The sequence below is a fragment of the Sander vitreus genome, chromosome 9 (genome assembly GCF_031162955.1).
Source record: "Sander vitreus isolate 19-12246 chromosome 9, sanVit1, whole genome shotgun sequence".
In the NCBI taxonomy this organism is placed as follows: domain Eukaryota; kingdom Metazoa; phylum Chordata; class Actinopteri; order Perciformes; family Percidae; genus Sander; species Sander vitreus.
In genome coordinates this window covers 15,684,229-15,704,734 of record NC_135863.1, presented here as the reverse complement: position 1 = coordinate 15,704,734, position 20,506 = coordinate 15,684,229, and the positions used below count along the sequence as shown (strand labels likewise).

At 39.8% G+C, this 20,506-nt stretch overlaps 1 protein-coding gene across 1 annotated transcript in view; it reads left to right on the top strand.

Moving 5' to 3' along the window:
* pex5la (peroxisomal biogenesis factor 5-like a) overlaps positions 1–20,506 on the top strand; it is a 112,761-nt gene that overhangs the window by 48,813 nt on the left and 43,442 nt on the right. Inside the window, exon 4 of the mRNA XM_078259921.1 lies at positions 7,650–7,754. Coding sequence (XP_078116047.1) covers positions 7,650–7,754 — 105 coding nt within the window. The remainder of the gene's footprint in view (positions 1–7,649; positions 7,755–20,506) is intronic.

Sequence of the window (20,506 nt, the reverse complement as noted above, 5' to 3'; positions counted from 1 at the left end):
TTTACTGAGTTGTGAGTCTTTAAGATGATATACATTTTTTAAGCTCTCAACTCAACCACTTTTTACCAGTTTGAGCTGCACCAGGACTGCTTGAGCATCTCCGACCACCAAAATTGCGAAACTTTTTTGCACCCAAAATTTATGCTCGTGACTGCGCAGGTTCAGTAATCAACTTAGCATGCGTGTAGATTAAGCTCTGCTTGGTAGCCTGAACTTTAGCCTGTGTTGAGGGGCCCGTTCCCTGTACTGAGGATCGATTACCATGACTTATTTACAAAAGCTCCCTGAGTACCAGTTAGTATGCTACAGTCTACACATTAGTCGTCATAATGGCCCACTGTAACCAGGAGTGCAACATATTTTCCTCTCGAGCGCTCATAAAGTATGGACTCGTCCCTGACTGATCAATATTTCATCTGCAGAGAGGCATCCCAGCTATTGTTTGTGGCATCTCTCTGAAGCCAAGAGCAAATAATGTGAGGGGCTAAAGGTCTGTCCGGAGCACCGAGAGACAAAACTAAAATTATGCTGCATTATCACAGCCAGCAGATGTAGCATGTAGCCAATCTGGCCAGCAGATTGTGCTCCAGGTTCTGACCATTCTTTGCAATACAGAAGGGAACTGGTGTTATTCAACATTCAAACCTGAATTTTAATATTGCATGTGAGGTGAGATAAACAAAAATTATATAATCTTTTATCCTGTCTACAGCCACCTATATATATATATATATATATAACATAACAAAACATAGAGCATGTTAACCTCCTTCTATCAGCCAATTATCTTCCTGTTATTTCCTTTTATCACAGAGTTACAGGCGATAAACGAGTTTTGATAGTCCAAAGTAAACTTCATTAGCGGTTACATTTTTTCGATTATTAATGAGTGTTTTTCATTTAAAGGTTCGACTACATTCTTATTCAGTAGACCACTGAGTGTTCTCCACAATCCCAGACTTTCATATTGCATGCTTGTTTACATGGAAAGCAAAACAAGCTATAATGGCATATATCTGTCGGGACGATTGAAACAACTGTTTCAACCATCCTGACCTGGCTGTAACTCCATGTATTTTAAGTAAATGCACAAATATCTGTGTTTATACAATACTTTATGGAGGTGAGACATGGAAAAGCAGTTTTAGAAAGATGAAAATATATTTGAGCCCACCAGGTAGGGGGTCGAGTTTTCCCATGTTATCCTATGGAGACTGACGGGCTGTGGGTCGTTAAGGGCACTTATTTGGATGTGCAGTGCCCTAACCCACGTAAAAACCTAGTGAAACGACATTTTCCACGATAGAAACATGATATAAATGGGGAAACTGTTCTAGCTATAAAAATGGCAGAATCATCCACAGTGCATCATAGCTTATTTCAATAACTGCTTCATGATGACGGCGATTAGTTGTTAACAGACATTCACGAAGACGTATAGCCCAGCAACAATCTACCTAAAACAACAGCTTTTGGGAGTACCATTCATAATATGTAGTAAAATATTGAAGTTGTGGGAAGTTTAAATGGCTTAAACTGTATGTTTCATCCGTCCCCCCATGCTGTTTCAATTGTCCCGGCCAGGAGGGACGAATGAAACATTACGCACGTCCCACTTTTGCTGTAATAATTCCTGAACGGTTTTGTTCAAAGCTGAAAATGCAACTGTATTTGACAGATGACAGGTGTAGGTTGCTAGTGACAAAATATTAGCTTTCAGTGCGATATGATTGCTTTGTAAATTACGTTTAATTAAAAAGTGTTTCAACTGTCCCGGCTCTCCCCTACCCTGCATCATCTCCAGACTCCATCTGTAACTTGTAAACAAAATAAGACAATCAGCTAGTAGCCTAGTGTGATATGGGAGACAAGCGCTGCTCTTATACAGTCAGGTCCATAAATATTGGGACATCGACACAATTCTAATCTTTTTGGCTCTATACACCACCACAATGGAGTTGAAATGAAACGAACAAGATGTGCTTTAACTGCACACTTTCAGCTTTAATTTCAGGGTATTTACATCCAAATCAGGTGAACGGTGTAGGAATTACAACAGTTTGTATATGTGCCTCCCACTTTCTAAGGGACCAAAAGTAATGGGACAATTGGCTGCTCAGCTGTTCCATGGCCAGGTGTGTGTTATTCCCTCATTATCCCATTTACAAGGAGCAGATAAAAGGTCCAGAGTTTATTTCAAGTGTGCTATTTGCATTTGGAATCTGTTGCTGTCAACTCTCAATATGAGATCCAAAGAGCTGTCACTATCAGTGAAGCAAGCCATCATTAGGCTGAAAAATCTAAACAAACCCATCAGAGAGATAGCAAAAACAATAGGTGTGGCCAAATCAAGAAAACAAATTTAAGAAAACATTCTTAAAAAGAAAGAACGCACCGGTAAGCTCAGCAACACCAAAAGACCCGGAAGACCACGGAAAACAACTGTGGTGGATGACCGAAGAATACTTTCCCTGGTGAAGAAAACACCCTTCACAACAGTTGGCCAGATCAAGAACACTCTCCAGGAGGTAGGTGTATGTGTGTCAAAGTCAACAATCAAGAGAAGACTTCACCAGAGTGAATACAGAGGGTTCACTACAAGATGTAAACCATTGGTGAGCCTCAAAAACAGGAAGGCCAGATTAGAGTTTGCCAAACAACATCTAAAAAAAGCCTTCACATTTCTGGAACAACATCCTATGGACAGATGAGACAAAGATCAACTTGTACCAGAGTGATGGGAAGAGAAGAGTATGGAGAAGGAAAGGAACTGCTCATGATCCAAAGCATACCACCTCATCAGTGAAGTATGGTGGTGGTAGTGTCATGGCGTGGGCATGTATGGCTGCCAATGGAACTGGTTCTCTTGTATTTATTGATGATGTGACTGCTGACAAAAGCAGCAGGATGAATTCTGAAGTGTTTCGGGCAATATTATCTGCTCATATTCAGCCAAATGCTTCAGAACTCATTGGACGGCGCTTCACAGTGCAGATGGACAATGACCTGAAGCATACTGCGAAAGCAACCAAAGAGTTTTTTAAGGGAAAGAAGTGGAATGTTATGCAATGGCCAAGTCAATCACCTGACCTGAATCCGATTGAGTATGCATTTCACTTGCTGAAGACAAAACTGAAGGGAAAATGCCCCAAGAACAAGCAGGACACTGAAGACAGTTGCAGTAGAGGCCTGGCAGAGCATCACCACCGATGAAACCCAGCGTCTGGGGATGTCTATGCGTTCCAGACTTCAGGCTGTAATTGATTGCAAAGGATTTGCAACCAAGTATTAAAAAGTGAAAGTTTGATTTATGATTGTTAATCTGTCCCATTACTTTTGGTCCCTTAAAAAGTGGGAGGCACATATACAAACTGTTGTAATTCCTACACCGTTCACCTGATTTGGATGTAAATACCCTCAAATTAAAGCTGAAAGTCTGCAGTTAAAGCACATATTGTTCGTTTCATTTCAACTCCATTGTGGTGGTGTATAGAGCCAAAAAGATTAGAATTGTGTCGATGTCCCAATATTTATGGACCTGACTGTATGTGAATGCACAGAGCAGGGATGTTAAAAGAGCAGCTTCGGTTACACAGAGCAGTTGACGAGTTTTGGTGTTAGCTTCACACGCTAACGGCGAAGCTAACAGCTAATGGCGGAGCTAATAGCAGAGCTAATAGCGGAGCTAACAGCTAACGGTGGAGCTAACAGCTAATACCAGAGCAAACAGCGAAGCAAACGGGCCTGGAGGCCATTTGTGGTCGAGGCGAGAAGGGATAGGCCTACAGCTATGTCCGTGTTTGGTTGTATATGGAAAAGACTAGTTTGCTTCGTGTGGACTCACCGGACCGACTGACTTGACATGTAGGCGGAGATCGGGAGCTTCAGAGCTAAGGGCAGGGCTACAGATTAGGTTTCCCTAAAGAACCGCGTGTCTAACAGTAGTTCCGCATTACATTAATTAATTTGCATGCAAGTTTTATTTATTTTTATAGCCTACCGTGTATTCTCCGTGTAAATTCATGTAGGCCTACCGAACCGAGACGCCCGTACCGTTTCGGTTCAATACGAATAGCCTACATGTAGGCTACCGTCCCTACCGTGTAGGCCTATCCTCTGTGTAAATGCATGTAGGCCTACCGAACCGAGACGCCCGTACTGTTTCGGTTCAATACGAATACATGTACCGTCCCACCCCTAATATATATGTGTATATATATATATATATATATATATATATATATATATATAGGCCTATAGGTGGCTATTTTTTTTACTTTTGACTCTGAAATAGGGAGGTCTCTCCTGTTACATAATGCAGGACTTAAATGTCACCAGTTTAACACCATTCAACGGATCAACAGAAAGGTGGCCGGATTTTCAGCAGTTGGTATTCCCTCGTGAAATCCATGTCTTACATGAACTAGCCTATGTAGGATGGAGCTACTGTGAAGTCCACATTTAATGAAAAGAGTGCATTTGTTTTCATTCCTACAAAAACCTCAATCCACTGGATCCACTAATTTTATTTTATAGACATTGACAGAAGATTTTCAAGTTAGGATTCCTTCCCCCCAGAACAGATGTGACATACAGTATATAGCTACCTATAGCTTGTGGAAACAAGCTTCACCCTTTCATACAGAAAGTAGGCAAGCTCACAGCATAACCCCTTCCCACTGCACTGCACTCTTAAAAATCCGAAAAGAATGGTCTCATGTCCAGCGACATGTTTTGACCACTAAACTCAATTTCAGACATTTAAAAAGGTAAGGTAGAGTACAGGCATCTCCTAACCGATCAAAACTCCTCTCTCCTTCAACCATTTACAGTTTTTCATCTCTAAAGAGGTTTAGTAACAAACTTAATTTCCTTGCATAGAAGCAATGACACGTGAAATTCGCTATAGATTATTTTATCAATGTCTTGTGAATGCCACAAAAGATGGTACAATATAGCCTGTCTGCATTAAAAATGTAATTTTACTCATCATTAGTCAGAGCCATCATGCCTCCATTGTTTGTAATGCATTATCCTGCAATTTTACACCTTTTCAGTTTATTAATACTGTTTTTTTTTGGTGTAAATGGACGGATAATTAAGAACATGCATAAGACAAAATATCCTAATAATGCAAGTGCCAAAGCCTGGTGCCTGCTATTCATGCAACACACTTTCTGTGTAAACTGCTTCATGGAGATATCACAGCTCCTCAGATTTGATCTCAAACTGTCCCACATTAGAAACACAGGCTTGAATGCAGGTAGTCTTTGATGGAAAGCGGATACCAGACCCTTCTTAAAATCAGGTCATGAGCAAAGCTGTGCGTGGTCAGATGTGACACCTACTGTATGTCTGAATGATGACAAAAAGCCATCACAGATAGATGAAGCCAGCAACGTTTCATATTCAATGTCTGAAAAGGGCTTACTCCACAAAAATATGTTTTGGGTTTTGAAGTCCTTCTGAGAAGTTCACCAGTACTTGTGCCAAAGAGTGGCAGTAGGGAAAATACAGTAATATTGAGGAGCTTTTAAAGTTGCTGGCAAAGAAAAAAACATTCTATTAGCATTTTCAAAAGCAGTCCTCTGAATGGAAAAAAAACAGGCCATCATTAGCTCCTTAGCTGAAGGATTCAGTATTGTTATTTCTGTAGACAGGGATTTTGAAAACAGCAACTCAGACAGAAAGCAGAAAACAATGAGACGATCTTGAGTCTAAACTGAGTCAGACTAAAGCCATGCTGCCTCCTTCACCCAACAAGGTCACTGCTCCAGCATGAAAGCAAAATTGCAGTTCTCTATAAAGACCATTTTCAAGTAATGATGCTTTTGCTCAGAATAGATACAACTTATTGCATGTGGAACAAACTCTCTCCAGACTCACTAACACTGAATCTTATGAAATTCATAAAGCTTTTCAATCCTATGTGAACGCCTGCGTTACTTTCCAGTAAATGTATTAGTTTGGAGCGTTGAACACGATGTGGTGGCTGGGAGATTTTAAATTGATTTTCTGAGCCATTTATGTCCTCTGCAACCAACAGCACCTAATGATTTGATTAAACGGTTTGGATAATGCTGCAGTCAATCTCATCTGCTAAAGATAATTTGTTTTTATTGTATTTTATCTTCCAGAACAGCCCCACAGTGACCAAATCTTAAACTGCTGTTTTAGGGAAGACCACTATTTAATGAAAATCTGCTGTTTCATTCAGCTCAGACACTGAAATCAGATGTTCTTAAACAAAACAATTACTAATTCATATTTTTGTCTACATTCTCTTCGTTTTCAGCACATAGTTATCTTATTGTCCAGCTTTCAAACTGCTGTGTTGATCAGGACAACAAAAATGTAGAATAAATAAATAAATAAAGGCTATCAAGTTCCTCGATTACTGTCCACTGTTGTGCGCTGCCAAACATATCTATATTCATTCCTAGAAAAATAAGAGCCAGTTCAGCAAAAGTTGACACAAAACAACAGCAGGCGGGCCAAGACTGTAAGCCAATACAAACTGACTGTGTGCCTGGTGAAAGATATCCTCGACACTGTTGGCTTAATCAACACCTGCACATACGGCACAGAAGGAACATTTAGCACTTTTCAAATTACATAATTTGCCATTCAGAAAAACAACTAAAAACAAATGTTTTTCAGAATCATCTCTTGCCATGTGAATGGTGTGTTGCTACTGGTGTCATCTTAGCGATGGATGTTGTTCATTTATACTGAGTACAACTAAGCTAGAGAGTGAGCGCAGGTGGTTTTTGGGACTCTAATAGGAGCATTATGCTTTCAAGGGAACTCTCCCTCCAGACAAATGCATTTTGTGACATGATTAGCTGAGGAAATCAGTGGAAGAAATGCCTAATTCATTTTTCTGGCATGTGGAAATGTGAAAAGCCCTAATAAGATTCAGCTCAAAGGCTTTCAGTGTGCTTCATGCACAGTCTAAACAGGCAGCTTCCCTGAGTCTACAAAATGTAGAAACTGAGTGTGATGAACAGCAGTTTTGTCTCTCTCTGGTCAGCACATTTAATTGCAAGGGGATGAGCTCTCTGAGATGAAATGTGTAGTCTCCTGTGTGATTATAATTCTGCTACATCTGTGTGTCATAAAATGATAAGTGAATGAATGTCTGGTTTTCTGCCATAAAGTCAACATGAAAACCGTCTGCAGTTTACTTAATCATCACATTGCATCACTTTCAGTACTGAAGTTTGAACCTTTCAATTACCTTTATGTTGTGATTCCAACATGCCAGCACAACCAGAGATACATGACAACTTTCAGCTGCTCAGAAGACATTTATCTGCCAGACACTACATCATTCTTAGTAAATAATATGGTCTGTGTAATGAGCGCTGTATGATACTCTGTCATCATAAGTACTTAAGTACTACTGTGGACGACCATGCTCATCACTGTCTACAGTCAACCCTCTACATTGTGCAGTAACCCTCTCTTCATTGCCATAGTCTTGTGGAAATGTCTTCAATCGATGTGTTGTTACCGTAGATAGCCCCACGCAGTATTTCCATCATCATAAGGTAAAGTCTTTTTTGTAAGATGCCCTGGACGGGGGCAAAAAGCACTGAGTTGTCCAACTGTCCTGACACAAGTCATTGTTGATTTCACTGTTGTAGGGGAAAGACTCTAGGGCTGCAGATAAGACTGTTGCCATGGTCCTGAAGGAGATACCAAGTAAGGCGTCATCAGAAGGGAAGCCCCTCCTCACAGTGACTACCAAGGTGGGCAGAACCATTTCAGAAACACCCCCCCCCCCCCCCCCCCCCCCCCCCCCCCAGCCCTCCCCCTGCCCTCCCCCCTGATTCCAAGTGGAACTTCCTCCTGTGTTGGTCATACTGAACAATAGCAAAGCTTTGAGTGTCCTATGACTGACCTCCACTGTCTACTACTAACCAGTGTTAATTTCGTTGACGAAGACTATGACGAAAAATATTCGTCAACGAACCTTTTTCACGGACGAAAACTAAATAAAAACTAAATAAAAAGTCAGATACGATGACGAAGACTGTGACGAAATATAACAGACACTCTAGTCAACAAATCTTGACTAGAGCGAATCTTTGAGGGTAGGTTGATTTATGCGGAAGCAGCAGAGCCATTTTAAAAAGCTGCGGCACATGCAGGCGCAACAGCTAAACAAACGCAGCAGCAGTTACACAGGAGGACGAGTTTGCAGAACTTCGCACAGTTTTGAGGACGTTTTCACAACAGTTAGGTTGTTTACATTATACTTAGTTGTGTTTAGTTGCACAGTCTTAGTTACACAGCTTTGGCCGATTTCAGTTGACTTCGCTCGTTAGCAACACGCTAACGTTTTGCAGTGCACCCGGTCTGAGGTCAATGACATGTCTCATGAACAACAGAAATGTCAGAGCTAGGTCTAGGACGAACCGTTAAATCTGTGTCTGTATTGCATATTCAAACCTTAACACCATTCCATAAAAGACTGATGGATACTTCCAATGACCAAAAATTCTGGAGGAACATTTAGTCAACTAAGTCCACTGTAGATTTAGTCGACTAAAATCTGCTAATATTTGGTCTACTAAAACTAGACTAAGACTAAAAGACTTAAGACTAGACTAAGACTAAAACTCTTATGATATTTAGTCAACTAAAACTAGACTAAGACTAAAAGATTTCAGATGACTAAACTAAGACTAAAACTAAATGGTGTGTTATTCAAAAGACTAAGACTAAATCAGAATTTGCTGTCAAAATTAACACTGCTACTAACTCATTATTTAAGGCTTTTGACTGTTGCATCTAACGAAGAAGCAACAAATATTTCATTTCCAGCTGCTCTATGGGGTATAAAACCCTCCTCCTATATCACTAAATTTACACAAACAGTGAATTATCATCTTATGATCTATAGAAGCAGCCTCAAATTGTTGCAGTTATCCATATTACTTTTTCTCTTTTCAAATTAGCCTCTGAAAGATTTATAGTGCTCTTCTAGTTAACATGTATTGTGCTTTTAGTATGAATGTCGGAGGGATTAACTAGAGATCACACAAATGTCCTCTCCCATTCCTAATCAGGACAGAAAAAAACTCCCTCATGAACCTTTTACACCTCATAAGCAGCTAATCCTCAACACAAACAGCGTATGAATGCATTTCCACAATGCTAGGCCACACAGCATGGCATTGAGCTATTGATTGAGCTCTCTGTGTACTAAATACTGCAGCAAATGATTGTACCTGCTGCTGAGCTTTTCACTTCTCTTTTGCTTTGTTGTAGCTGGATGGAGTCGGTACCCCAGATGCCAATATGAGTTTCCTTGCTCTGTGCTTGATTGCTTTTTTGTACAGTATGCATGTGTATGTGTGTGCCCTCTTTTTTTTAAAAAGCTGTCATACAACCAAGATAATGCTTCCGCTCAAGTGGAGGGGATTCAATTATACTGATAGGCGGAAGCTCACACTAACAGGATATGACTTTACATATTTTTAGAAATATAGTTTATTTTGTTGAATGTTTAATTCATGATTTGTCATAATTTAAATCACAAAAAGAAAAATGGCAAGAAAACATCAGCGAAGAACAACTTCCCTCTACAACAACATATCTGCTATCTATTGAATAGACGCAATAGATTCTACTTCCCTTCTACTTACCTAATTTTTTCATCAAATTGGTGACGTTATGGATCTCTTACCAACCTACGTCTACTCATAATTCTCACACTGATTGCCCATGAAGTGTCAACAGCTACAACAACCAATGGCATTTAACCAGAACCAACCACCAAGCCAACAGCCCAGTCATATAGTTACAAAACAGGACAAACCTATCAGAAGTACGACAACACAATAAAGGAAATATATGCTCTAATGTATCAAAACAATCATTATTACATTTATCATTATCAATATATTAAAGAATATAACAGTGTTTTTTGTAGATTATTCACTACTCTTTGCTATTACAGTAGAACAGCAAGGCCCCATTCTAAAACATTGTATCTCCGAAATTAAATGTTTTAGAAACAAAGAAAACAGATATGGTTTCATGACTGATGACAATGCATTTTTGACATTGGTAAATAGTAGGTTGGTAAATCTTTGGTAAAAGAGGCCGTAGAATTCTTGCAATCCTTCAATAAACCTTAAAGTGTTCATGTTGTGCTTTTTGACTTTTCCCCTTTCCTTTATTGTGTTATATATATTTTTGTGCACATTATAGGTTTACAAAGTGAAAAAACCCAAAGTCCACCCCAAAGGGATTTACCATCTTCCAGAGAAAACACTGTTCACAAACTGCTCCAAACAGCTCTATTGTAGTCCAGCCTTTGCTTCCGTGACCAACGTGCGTCACTTTGTAACACACGTTATAATGCTTGCCTAGCTGCTAGCATGGCACTGCCTCATACTCTGCAACTGACAAGCTATCAGTCCTTACATAGGTACTGAGCATGTGCGACTCCCAACAAAGATGGTACAGAAGTGAGATTTCTCACTCTGTAGCTAAAACAGAGAGAGTGAAAAGAGGAGCTGCAGCAATGTGCAGTACAACAAATATATGGTGTTTTCTGAAAATTAAACCACATAAACCTATTCTGGTACAACCTCTAAATGCAATTATGAACCTGAAAATGAGCATAATATGAGCACTTTAAAACATGACAATTAACGACCCCTGCTGTCAATCCAGTCACGTTAAAGTACCTGCGACATCGCTGTCAAGTGACTGCTCAGAACTGCAGTACAAAACACAGCAACAAACTAGGGACGCCTCCAAAAAACTAAATCTTGACAATGATCACTGTTCCAGGCAGGCAGGCGACTCCAACTCTCTCATATGCAAGCACACACATGTGAGTAAGCAGCTGTTACAAAACAGTGTTTTTTTTTGCTAAGAGCAGCTGGTAAATATTTCATGCCTGAACCTTGCAAAGCAAAAATCAGAGAAAAAACGAATTAGGTCGTTTGTTCTGTTTTTCTTATGTAAAGAATTTCATTTTGATTCCTCTAGATTTCCAAGTCCATAAGTCACCTCTCATTTAAACATTTTATTATATCACTTTGCTTAAAACCCCCCTAAAATAACTGCAGTTTAAAGCTGATAACGTGACATTGTTTCCACATCTAGAACCAAACCCATGATTGCTGCCGTGCTCTCCAGTGGCTAAGGCTGCAGTTTGAGAGGCAATGTGTCCCAGCTTGATGTCACTTAGCAAGTGGCAGAGGCTAAGTGACAGGCTGTGGCTCCTCACGCCACATGTCAAGTCAAATCAAGTCTATTTGTAAATTTCACAATATCACATACAATGTCTCATTGGGCTTCACAGAGTCAGGGGTCTCCACTCAGACCAAGCTTTCTGAGAAGATAAGGAAACACAACAAAGACAAAGGAAGCAGCATTAAATCAGGCATCCTCTTACTATCTATCTATGGCCAAGTCCAAGACGAATCCAAGTCAAGTCCGAGACAATAGAATAACGTCTTGACTCCGGACTCAAGTACTACAGCTCTGCCACATCGTTCTGGTGCCATAGATACTTAGAAAAGTACTCTGCAGCTAGAAATAGTCCCCAACAAATGCACTATTTACTTTTAATGTTTGCAAAAAAAACTACAGTGCCCAGCTGTTTAAGAAAATGACTGAGTTGTTTTTTCTTTCAAATTGAAACTATATATTTGTGAAGTGTTTTTTTAAATGTTCATCTTAAATAGAAAGTATTGGCTTGGGGCTGAGTGCCACAGACAGAGCAGAGAAAATTGGAAAGTATGAGGAGACAGGCTATTGCTTTGTTCGTCTTTTCATGCGGTTAGCTGAATATAAGATCATACAGACTAATGTCACCCATATCCTTTAAAGACGTAAAACACACAATAGTAGATAATTTTGTCTTACTTGTTAACAATTTAATTTCCAATTTGCAGCCTAAGGGTAAATCATGTAAAGACATTATGATGAGTCATAAAATACCCAACTAACTGAACTCCAGTATACAGGCCCGTGGGAGTACATGGAACAGTACATTGCCACCCACAACAGCTTGCACACAACTGTAATGAGTACACAACTTGCTGCATTATAGAGAACATTGACATCAAAATCAAGAAAATACAATTTTGGATTTAAAAAATCTGATACTGAAGAGTTAAATGTGATATAATTGCTGACCCAACATATTCCAAATGTGAACTAAACATACTGAAAGATATTGGCTGTAATTATTTCTCAAGATAACCATCCCTAACATAGCCTCCACTGTAAGTCCTCTACTTTGATATTTTTCATCCACCTTTCCCTTTATGTAGTGTTTTCCATCCTCTCTACCTCCTCCTGTCCTCACCTCGACCTCCCCGCCTTCAAAGCTCTGTCAAGTTTAACTGGTACACGGTTCCCTTAACAGCAACATCTGAGAGATCTCTTGGAGTCAAGCCCAAGCGGCACAATTAGCTAAAGTTTTCCATTACATAATTTTCTACAATACTCCTTAACAAAGTGCCAAAGTGATTTGCATAGGATATGAGCAAAAGGGTATAACAGAAGGGGAGCAAAGGAGGACAAAAGCAGATGGGGAAAACAGTAACCTCGTTGTAGTGAGATTAATGGGCAAACAGCTCAGGAAGCTGCTCTCTTGGCTTAAGAGTCAACCCATAATGGGCGTTTGCATGCTACCTGCTATCAAAGTGCCTAACGCATCTCCCCAGATGAATGTGGTAGATTTCCTGTCCCCATTTTCTGGATGATTAGAAGAGGGAAAATGCAGAGGTCTCATCATTTCAAGACCATTATTTAAAATTGTCCCCCATGGCAATCACAGGAAGTGCTTTGAAGAACATCGACATTGATCATAGTGTGCAGTGAAGATAACTCAGTGTCCTCCATCATGAGACCAACGGTGATGTACAGCCACATTTCAGGCGTATCTGTTAAAAACTGACAGTGAATTTTGAGATTTAAAAACTACAAATCTGAATTATTTGATGCGACCAACAGCGATTACAAGTCACTCTGTCATGCTAGTAGCTCTGTGAGGCTGTACTTGGATACAGCAGTAAGTTCTGCGAAATGCTAACGTCATAATGCTAACATGCTCACAATGACAATGCAAATATGCAAATGTTTAACATGTATTATGTTTGCCATGTTTACCATCTCAGTTTAGTGTGTTCCTATACACAAAGTGAAGCTGAGGCTGCCGTTAGGGAATTCTCATCTCAAGTTTTGCAGGTATTCGATTATAATTAAACCAGCGTATTGGATGAAGTTAAATTTTGAACATGAATGTCTAAACTATATTTCCTAGTATTCCATCCAACCATAGAGTGCTGCAGGAATGTGTCATAAAACCCAGAAATTAGTTGGCATTTAGTGGTGGTGTTGTTCGTTTATAGCGAACACGAAAGTGGTGTTCATTTTTGAAGATTATCTTGCTGAACAAAGTATCATAAATGTTTTGCCACAAAGCTTTTTGTGTGCTATGATCCAAAAACCAACGGAAAAAAACATTGTTTTTTTGTTAAGGGAACTAGGGCGATACTAACTTCTAAGTTGGCCTACAAAAATACGTCATCCCTCGCGCCTGGTTGCTCACCTGGTAGAGTGGGCGCCCATATGCAGAGGCTCAGTCCTCGATGCAGCGGCTCAAGGTTCGAGTCCGACCTGTGGCCATTTGCTGCATGTCTTCCCCCTCTCTATCTCCCCCCGTTCCTGTCTACAGCTGCCCTGTCTATTAAAGGCTAAAATGCCCACAAAAAAAGAAAGAAAAAAAAAATACATCATCCCTGCAACACTATTGTGGATACATTTAACTGAAAACCACAAATGTCAATCTCATTGTGGCACTAGAGGAAATGTCACCAACATTTCATAGCAAACCATCCAATAGATGTTGAGATTTTTCACTCAGAAGTGGTGGACCGACTTAAAAATGAACCACCCGACTTTGCCATAGAGCTTAGATCTGGCCCAAAAAATCAAGCCCGACCCAACCTGAGCCCGTGCACGTTGTGTCCGAGACAGGCCCGGCCCGACACATTAACTGGAATTATGAGCCCGAGCCCGATTTCAACCCGACACTTTTTTAATACGTGGGCCGTTATAACTGATGTTCTCAACTACAAATCAGAGTTGTTTGAACTCGACGCATTTCTCTGTGAGGGCTTGCTTCGCCCTCATGCTTGGAGAAGTAACAAAAGAGGACGTTGAAGTGTGTCTGTTCATCATCCAAGTCCCCGTTTTATTTGCTGTCATAGGCGAGCAGTTTGCCGCACTTAGCCTAATGCACTCGACAAAGCCGACACATATGTTGTTACTGCCCACGACTTGTTTAAAATGGTTCCATACCTCCGACTTTCCTTCAAACTTGCTCAAAGGTAATTTTCCTGTTTTTCTTTTTTTCTTTACATCCTCAAGCTCCATGTTGCATTTACGCTACACCATACAGCCCAGCAGCCCTGGTGTGATGTGTGCGAGAGGAGGAGACTCCGCGCATGACACGTGTTGCATTTTGTAACTGCAGTCCAACTTGTGTAACATTTTGGACACATTTGTTACTTTGGCCTAAATATAGCATATACAGATAGTATTTCTGATTATGGCATAGCTTTCTCTCCACCCAATTAGGCTAATAAAGTAATGATTAAAAAAAACACAAATGCTTGATCAAGGACCTGGCCCAGCCCGGCCCGGCCCGGCCCGGCCCGGCCGAGGATAGTGGCGGAAAATAACGGCCCGGCTTTCGGGCCGGGCTCGGGTCGGGCTTGGGTAGAGAATCTAAACTCTACCTTGCCATCCCTAGTGCAGCCACAAAGTGCAGGCTACAAAAACTTTAGAATACATGCCAAAAATGTATTACCCTAAGAGCTGCATCACTCAGTTGTTAAAGCAGCAGCCTGCTGTGTCACACCTCTTGTTTTTGTAATTCTTACTGAGTCATTTAAGGGCCAAGCTGGTTGCAGTTTATCACAAATAATGTTCTCATTTCACAACTTAACATGTCGTATTTTCTGAGAATATGATAACGCTGCCAACTTTAAGCAGTGAACACGACTCAGCAGGGCTCTTAGCCAAGATTCTGTCAACATTTCTCATTATTCTCTAAACACATCCAGACTATTTAATGAATTTAATGTACTACTTAAAGATTATGGTACAGTATGCTCTTAATGTCCAGCATGCTACTCCGTTGTTAGTGTGGACTTTTAGTCTATCACAAAAATAGTGTTTATTAAGAAAAGGCATGTAGATAACATTTTATTGCTCGGAGTGGAGAAATCCAAGGTCATCCATCATTTTTTTCACACAGACTATAGAGGTTTAACAGTCCACCTCTGTTTAATGCACACTGTAAAACCAAGATGCCCCCAATCGATGCTGCACAAGCATAAAAAAAAATTGTTATTCACTGACAGATGTTTCTCTGGTTATCATCCACTGCGAGCATGTGCATTTATGAATGTCATTTATATTGTCAAGAGATTCTTCTCCTCCAGTCCCCAGGTCCCATGTCTCCAAGAGAGCACACTGGCATTTATGTTGAATGCACCAGTCAGCTGAGAAGCTGTTTGGATGGAGCTACATTTGATTTGTTGAATTCAGGTCTTTCAGGATCCTAAAACATAACAAAACAGAAGGATTTTTTTTAAATTATCTATAATGTACAATATCAATAATGTATCATACATACAAGGCTTTTCATGCCTTCATGATACTGTAGGGAACACTGGAATCGACTGAGGTTATTTTCATAATGAATTAATTTAGCAATTATTTTTGTCAAGTCAATTAATTAATTAATTATCTCAAATGTTCATAACATGTCAAGAAATAATGAAAAATTGTAATCACAGTGTCCCAGAGCCTAAGGGGGCCTATTCAAATTACTTGTTTTGTCTGGCCAACAGTCCAAGTCCCAAAGATATTCAATTTAAAATTATTTAAAAACAGAGAAAGACAGCAAAATGTCACATTGGAGTTTAGAATTTCAATTAAAAACTATTTCTAAATTGTTGCAGGTCAATCAGACTAATCAATGAATTAGTTGAGCTCTAATTGTCTAGATGAACAAGATCGGATCTCCCACAGCACATGCCAGGAATGTTTCATGAGTGAACTAGATCTATATTATGAAATATGACCGTTAAAATATTCTAAAAGATAAAAATAAGCCCGTTTTCTCAAAAATATACATCACAGCCTACACAACACTGTGAGCTAGACCACTATAACCTTCTCTCATCAACAACAAACACATGCAGGCTAAAAGGGAAAAAGTGTTTTGATGTGGTAAATAATAGCAGGGTGGATGAATGCTGCTGTTTTTCTCTAAATGACAAGCAGAGCTTCTCTCCTCTCGCTGCCTGCGATGGGTATTTCAATTTAAATATTCCATAGGTTCCTTTAGGTTGTTAGCGGGTAAAAATCATCTAATTAAAGCAGCAGAAGCCATTTGGAATGATTCATTTCTTTCATTAAAAGGTCAACATTTACTTTAGCAAGGCCAGGCTTGCCAAGATTTATCCGGGTGGCCCGGACGAGGGACGCAATAGATGTTCTCAGACCCCTTGTGATTTGACCCATATGTTCTGGTCATGCTCCAAATTGTTCAACTTCTGGCAGCTATATTTTGACACAATCTCGAAGGTTTTGGCGTTGAGGATCTGTCCCTCCCCCCATATAGTGATCTTTGGCAGACCTCCGGACGGACTCAAATTAACAACAAACTCAAGTTACTGTTATTGCTTTTACCTCTCCAATTGCTCGTCGTAAAATTCGGACTCTATGGAAGTCACCCTTACCACCGTCGTTTAAAGCCTGGCTATGTGACACCTTATCTTTCTTAAAACTTGAGAAGATAAAGTTTACTCTCAAAGACTCTACTGATAAATGTTATTCTCATTGGAAACCACTGATTAATTATGTGAACCAGCTTTCCGTTAGGGAAATGTCACTGTAGTGGCATATTTAGTATTTGTCTGCATAGGTTCCTACCTCGCTTTACCTCACTGGCTGCCCGCAACACAATCAGGTGCATTATAAGTGTAACTGAGCCATAGCCCTCATGATTCCTGCTGGTCCATGAATCCTAGCAACCTGGCACAGCGCCCTGGGTGTCGGCAACTACTAACCTTTTTCTACAGTTCACTCAGTCCTCCTAACTTACTCATTTATTTTATTTGTTATTTGTTGATTTGTTTCCTGAATTCACTCTCTAAGAGCTATATGTATGTATGTGCGTGTGTACATATGCGTATGTATGTATACGCATATATATGTCTAGTAATTGATTTACTGACTTACTTATTTTTATTTCTTATTATTTATTCCTTTTTGTTCTTTTTTGGAAAGGACATTTATTTTGAAGAATTGTTCATTCTGAAAACACAAAATGGAGACTTATATTGTACTATGTGGTAAATATTGTTTAAACGCTGTATCCAATAAAATATATGGAAAAAAAAAACAAAGGTCAACATTTGAGTGATTATTATTCAGGTTTTATGAAGTTTTGAAGCCAAGATGAAATGATGCCTCTTTGACAACACAAAACAATTTTAACTTAGTCAATGGCAACCATAAATCACTGGATAAATTCGACCTTTAAAAAAAATTTGCATCCTATGATTTGTCGCTGCAGTCCAAAATTGGGGGGAAATGCATGGACTAGCAGCAGTAGAGGGTGAAATCAAGTTACTTCACACTGTGAGAGCTCCCATGGACCAAAGCTTTATTCTGACACCAGAACAGCACAAACTCTAATTACCTATGCTGGGTCAGCATTCTTCAGCGCAGCACAAACTCTTGCTCAACAAAGTAATGACCTCTCTCCGGGTCTTATTTATGCGCTTTCTTTTCAAGAGTTTTTTTTTGTCTGCTGCAAAAGTTTCAGTTTTTTTCTTTTGTGCAGCAAATATTGAATCTTATCCCAAACCATTTATCATCATCCTCTACATGTCTTCATTTTACTCATCTCTTTGATGGACATCACTGCCAACTAAAGAAACATTTCTGTTTAAATATGCATGTAATATGCAAGCAAATTCATAATATCCACCTCATCAGGAATTAACCCTAAATATCTATTGTGTCCCCGGAGACCCCAGGCCCTCTTAAACAGCTTACAAAACTGTGTGAAAACAGAAAATTACACATTACTTCCGTTTGGGATCTCAGATGTAAAACATGGTTATATACAATAAATTAAGCATGTGCTCTATTATATATATATATATTATGGCATGCCGTTTAGGAAATTATTATGTATATGTGAAGTTTGAATATATTGAATGAATCTCATTCTGAATATATTTAATGAAAGTCTGAATATATTAAATGAACCTTTGAATATATTGAATGAAAGTCTGAATATATTGAATGAAAGTCTGAATATATTGAATGAACATCTGAATATATTGAATGAAAGTCTGAATATAGGTGAGGGCCATCCAGCCGAAAATGAGGGACATCTGGCGGCACCGGAGCGATCCCATAAATTAATTGTCGTCAATATAGACTAATGGGACCCTAAACAATGAGGGTGTAAAGCCAATGTTGACAAAACACAATGGTTAAATACTAAAGGCACACAGGATATATATACTATACATTTTATTGTGAGGGCACAGTGTAGATATGCTATGAAAACCCCATTCAGCACCTTTCATATCAAGGATGTTGCAGGTGGTGTTCAGTCCATTCAATGATTGGTAATTAAACTTTTAACTTCATTAAAATTCTGCCTGCGAACATGGCCTGGAAAGCTACAATAGCAAATGTCATGTTTCCTCACTGCTGGCATTACACACTCCAAACAGGCTGACAACAGTAGTGGCAGCTTACCCTTTCTATGGGGAAATATTTTTTTTAATGATTTTTTTGGGGCATTTTTTAGGCCTTAATTTATAAAGGACAGCTGAAGACATGAAAGGGGAGAGAGAGGGGGAATGACATGCAGCAAAGGGCCGCAGCCGCTGCGTAGAGGAGTAAACCTCTAACCGCCCGAAAAACTGGTTTTTAACTTCAAAATTATGAAGCATTGGTTTGTGGCCAGCTGCACCTGGAGTATCGAGGATTCAGGGTACCAATAATGAATTGGATGTAACCTATCCTGCAGCTGCACTGGCAAGCCTACAAATTGGTGCATCACAAGCAAGGTGATTAGCATTTCCATGGCTTGGAAAGTGAGATAAGCAATAATGCTAAAGCAATTATTGTTTAGGACACATCCAGCAGGTTTCTCTCAGCCCAGCTCATCTCAGTGGTTCTCTCAATGATTATTATAGGACTCATTCAGTGAGATTACATGCACTGCCTGGTCATGTTTCTGTAGTAATCAGATTTTTTAAATAAATACAATGTAAATGAAAGACATAGTTTTAGTTAATTGTGTACACTTACTTGGGTTTCTAACGTTTTTTTTTTTTTCTTTTTTAAATGTGCATGTCAAAGACTTAAAACAATGTCTACTTATATCTAAACATTAGAATCTGAAATAGTAAACGCCCTACACACCTTCACTTATTGTGCCTGATTAGACCTCTTCTGAAAGTGCAGTCACACCAAGTATCCACCCAAACACAATGGCCCTCATTTATGAAACGTGCGTACGACCTAAAACAGGCGTAGGACGGGCATACGCTGATTCCTGCGCAAAGCAAGGCATTTATCAATTTGAACGTGAGCGTAGGCTGCGATAAAATCTCACGTCTGGTCTGAACTTGTGTACGCAAGTTTTCGAGTCAGTGTGGACTTGCGGTGCAGCATATCATCAGTTTAACAGGAGAAGTAGAAGTCATCAGTTGATCATGTATCAGCAATGGCAGATCTGGCTCTTTTAGAGGACCTCTATGCACACATATGTGCATGGGCCACGGTGGAGCGCTCCATCGGATTGATTAAGGGCAGATAGCTCTGTCTTGCATCAGCGGGGGGGACCCTAAATCTGCAACATTGTTTAGCCTGTGGGGTTCTACACAACATCGAGCAGGAAAACAGGGTGCCATAAATGTAGAGATGGAGCCAGATGACCCGATGCCCAGAGAACAGTGTCCAGCACAGTCCCAACTGGGGGCTATACGAATGAGACAGGATATGATTCCTCGCTTTTAAAAGGTATAGTCTTATGTTTGGCAATGATATTCAATACATGAAACATGACGATGCACAACATTTTGATTTTTCTTCAGGTGTTCGTTTCTCTTTTAAAGTGTTGATGGCCACAAGTGAACGATTTATTTCTGCCATTGACAGAGTTATTTCGGCTTGTTTTTCCAGCCCCTCTGCTGTCAGGAGACTGGGTCGGGGTGGTGGTCCTGCACGGGGGGCGGAGGACAAGCGCTCTCCCTCACAGCTGTTGCCTGGCTCTGACTCATGAAAAATACGAGTAAAATAAAAGACACTGCATAAACTCCGCTACTGTGTGTTTATTTAAATATAGGTACACCATGTAGGCCTAAGAGATTGCAATATAAGCCTGTATATTACTATTAGGACTGTAGCATACATATGTCAA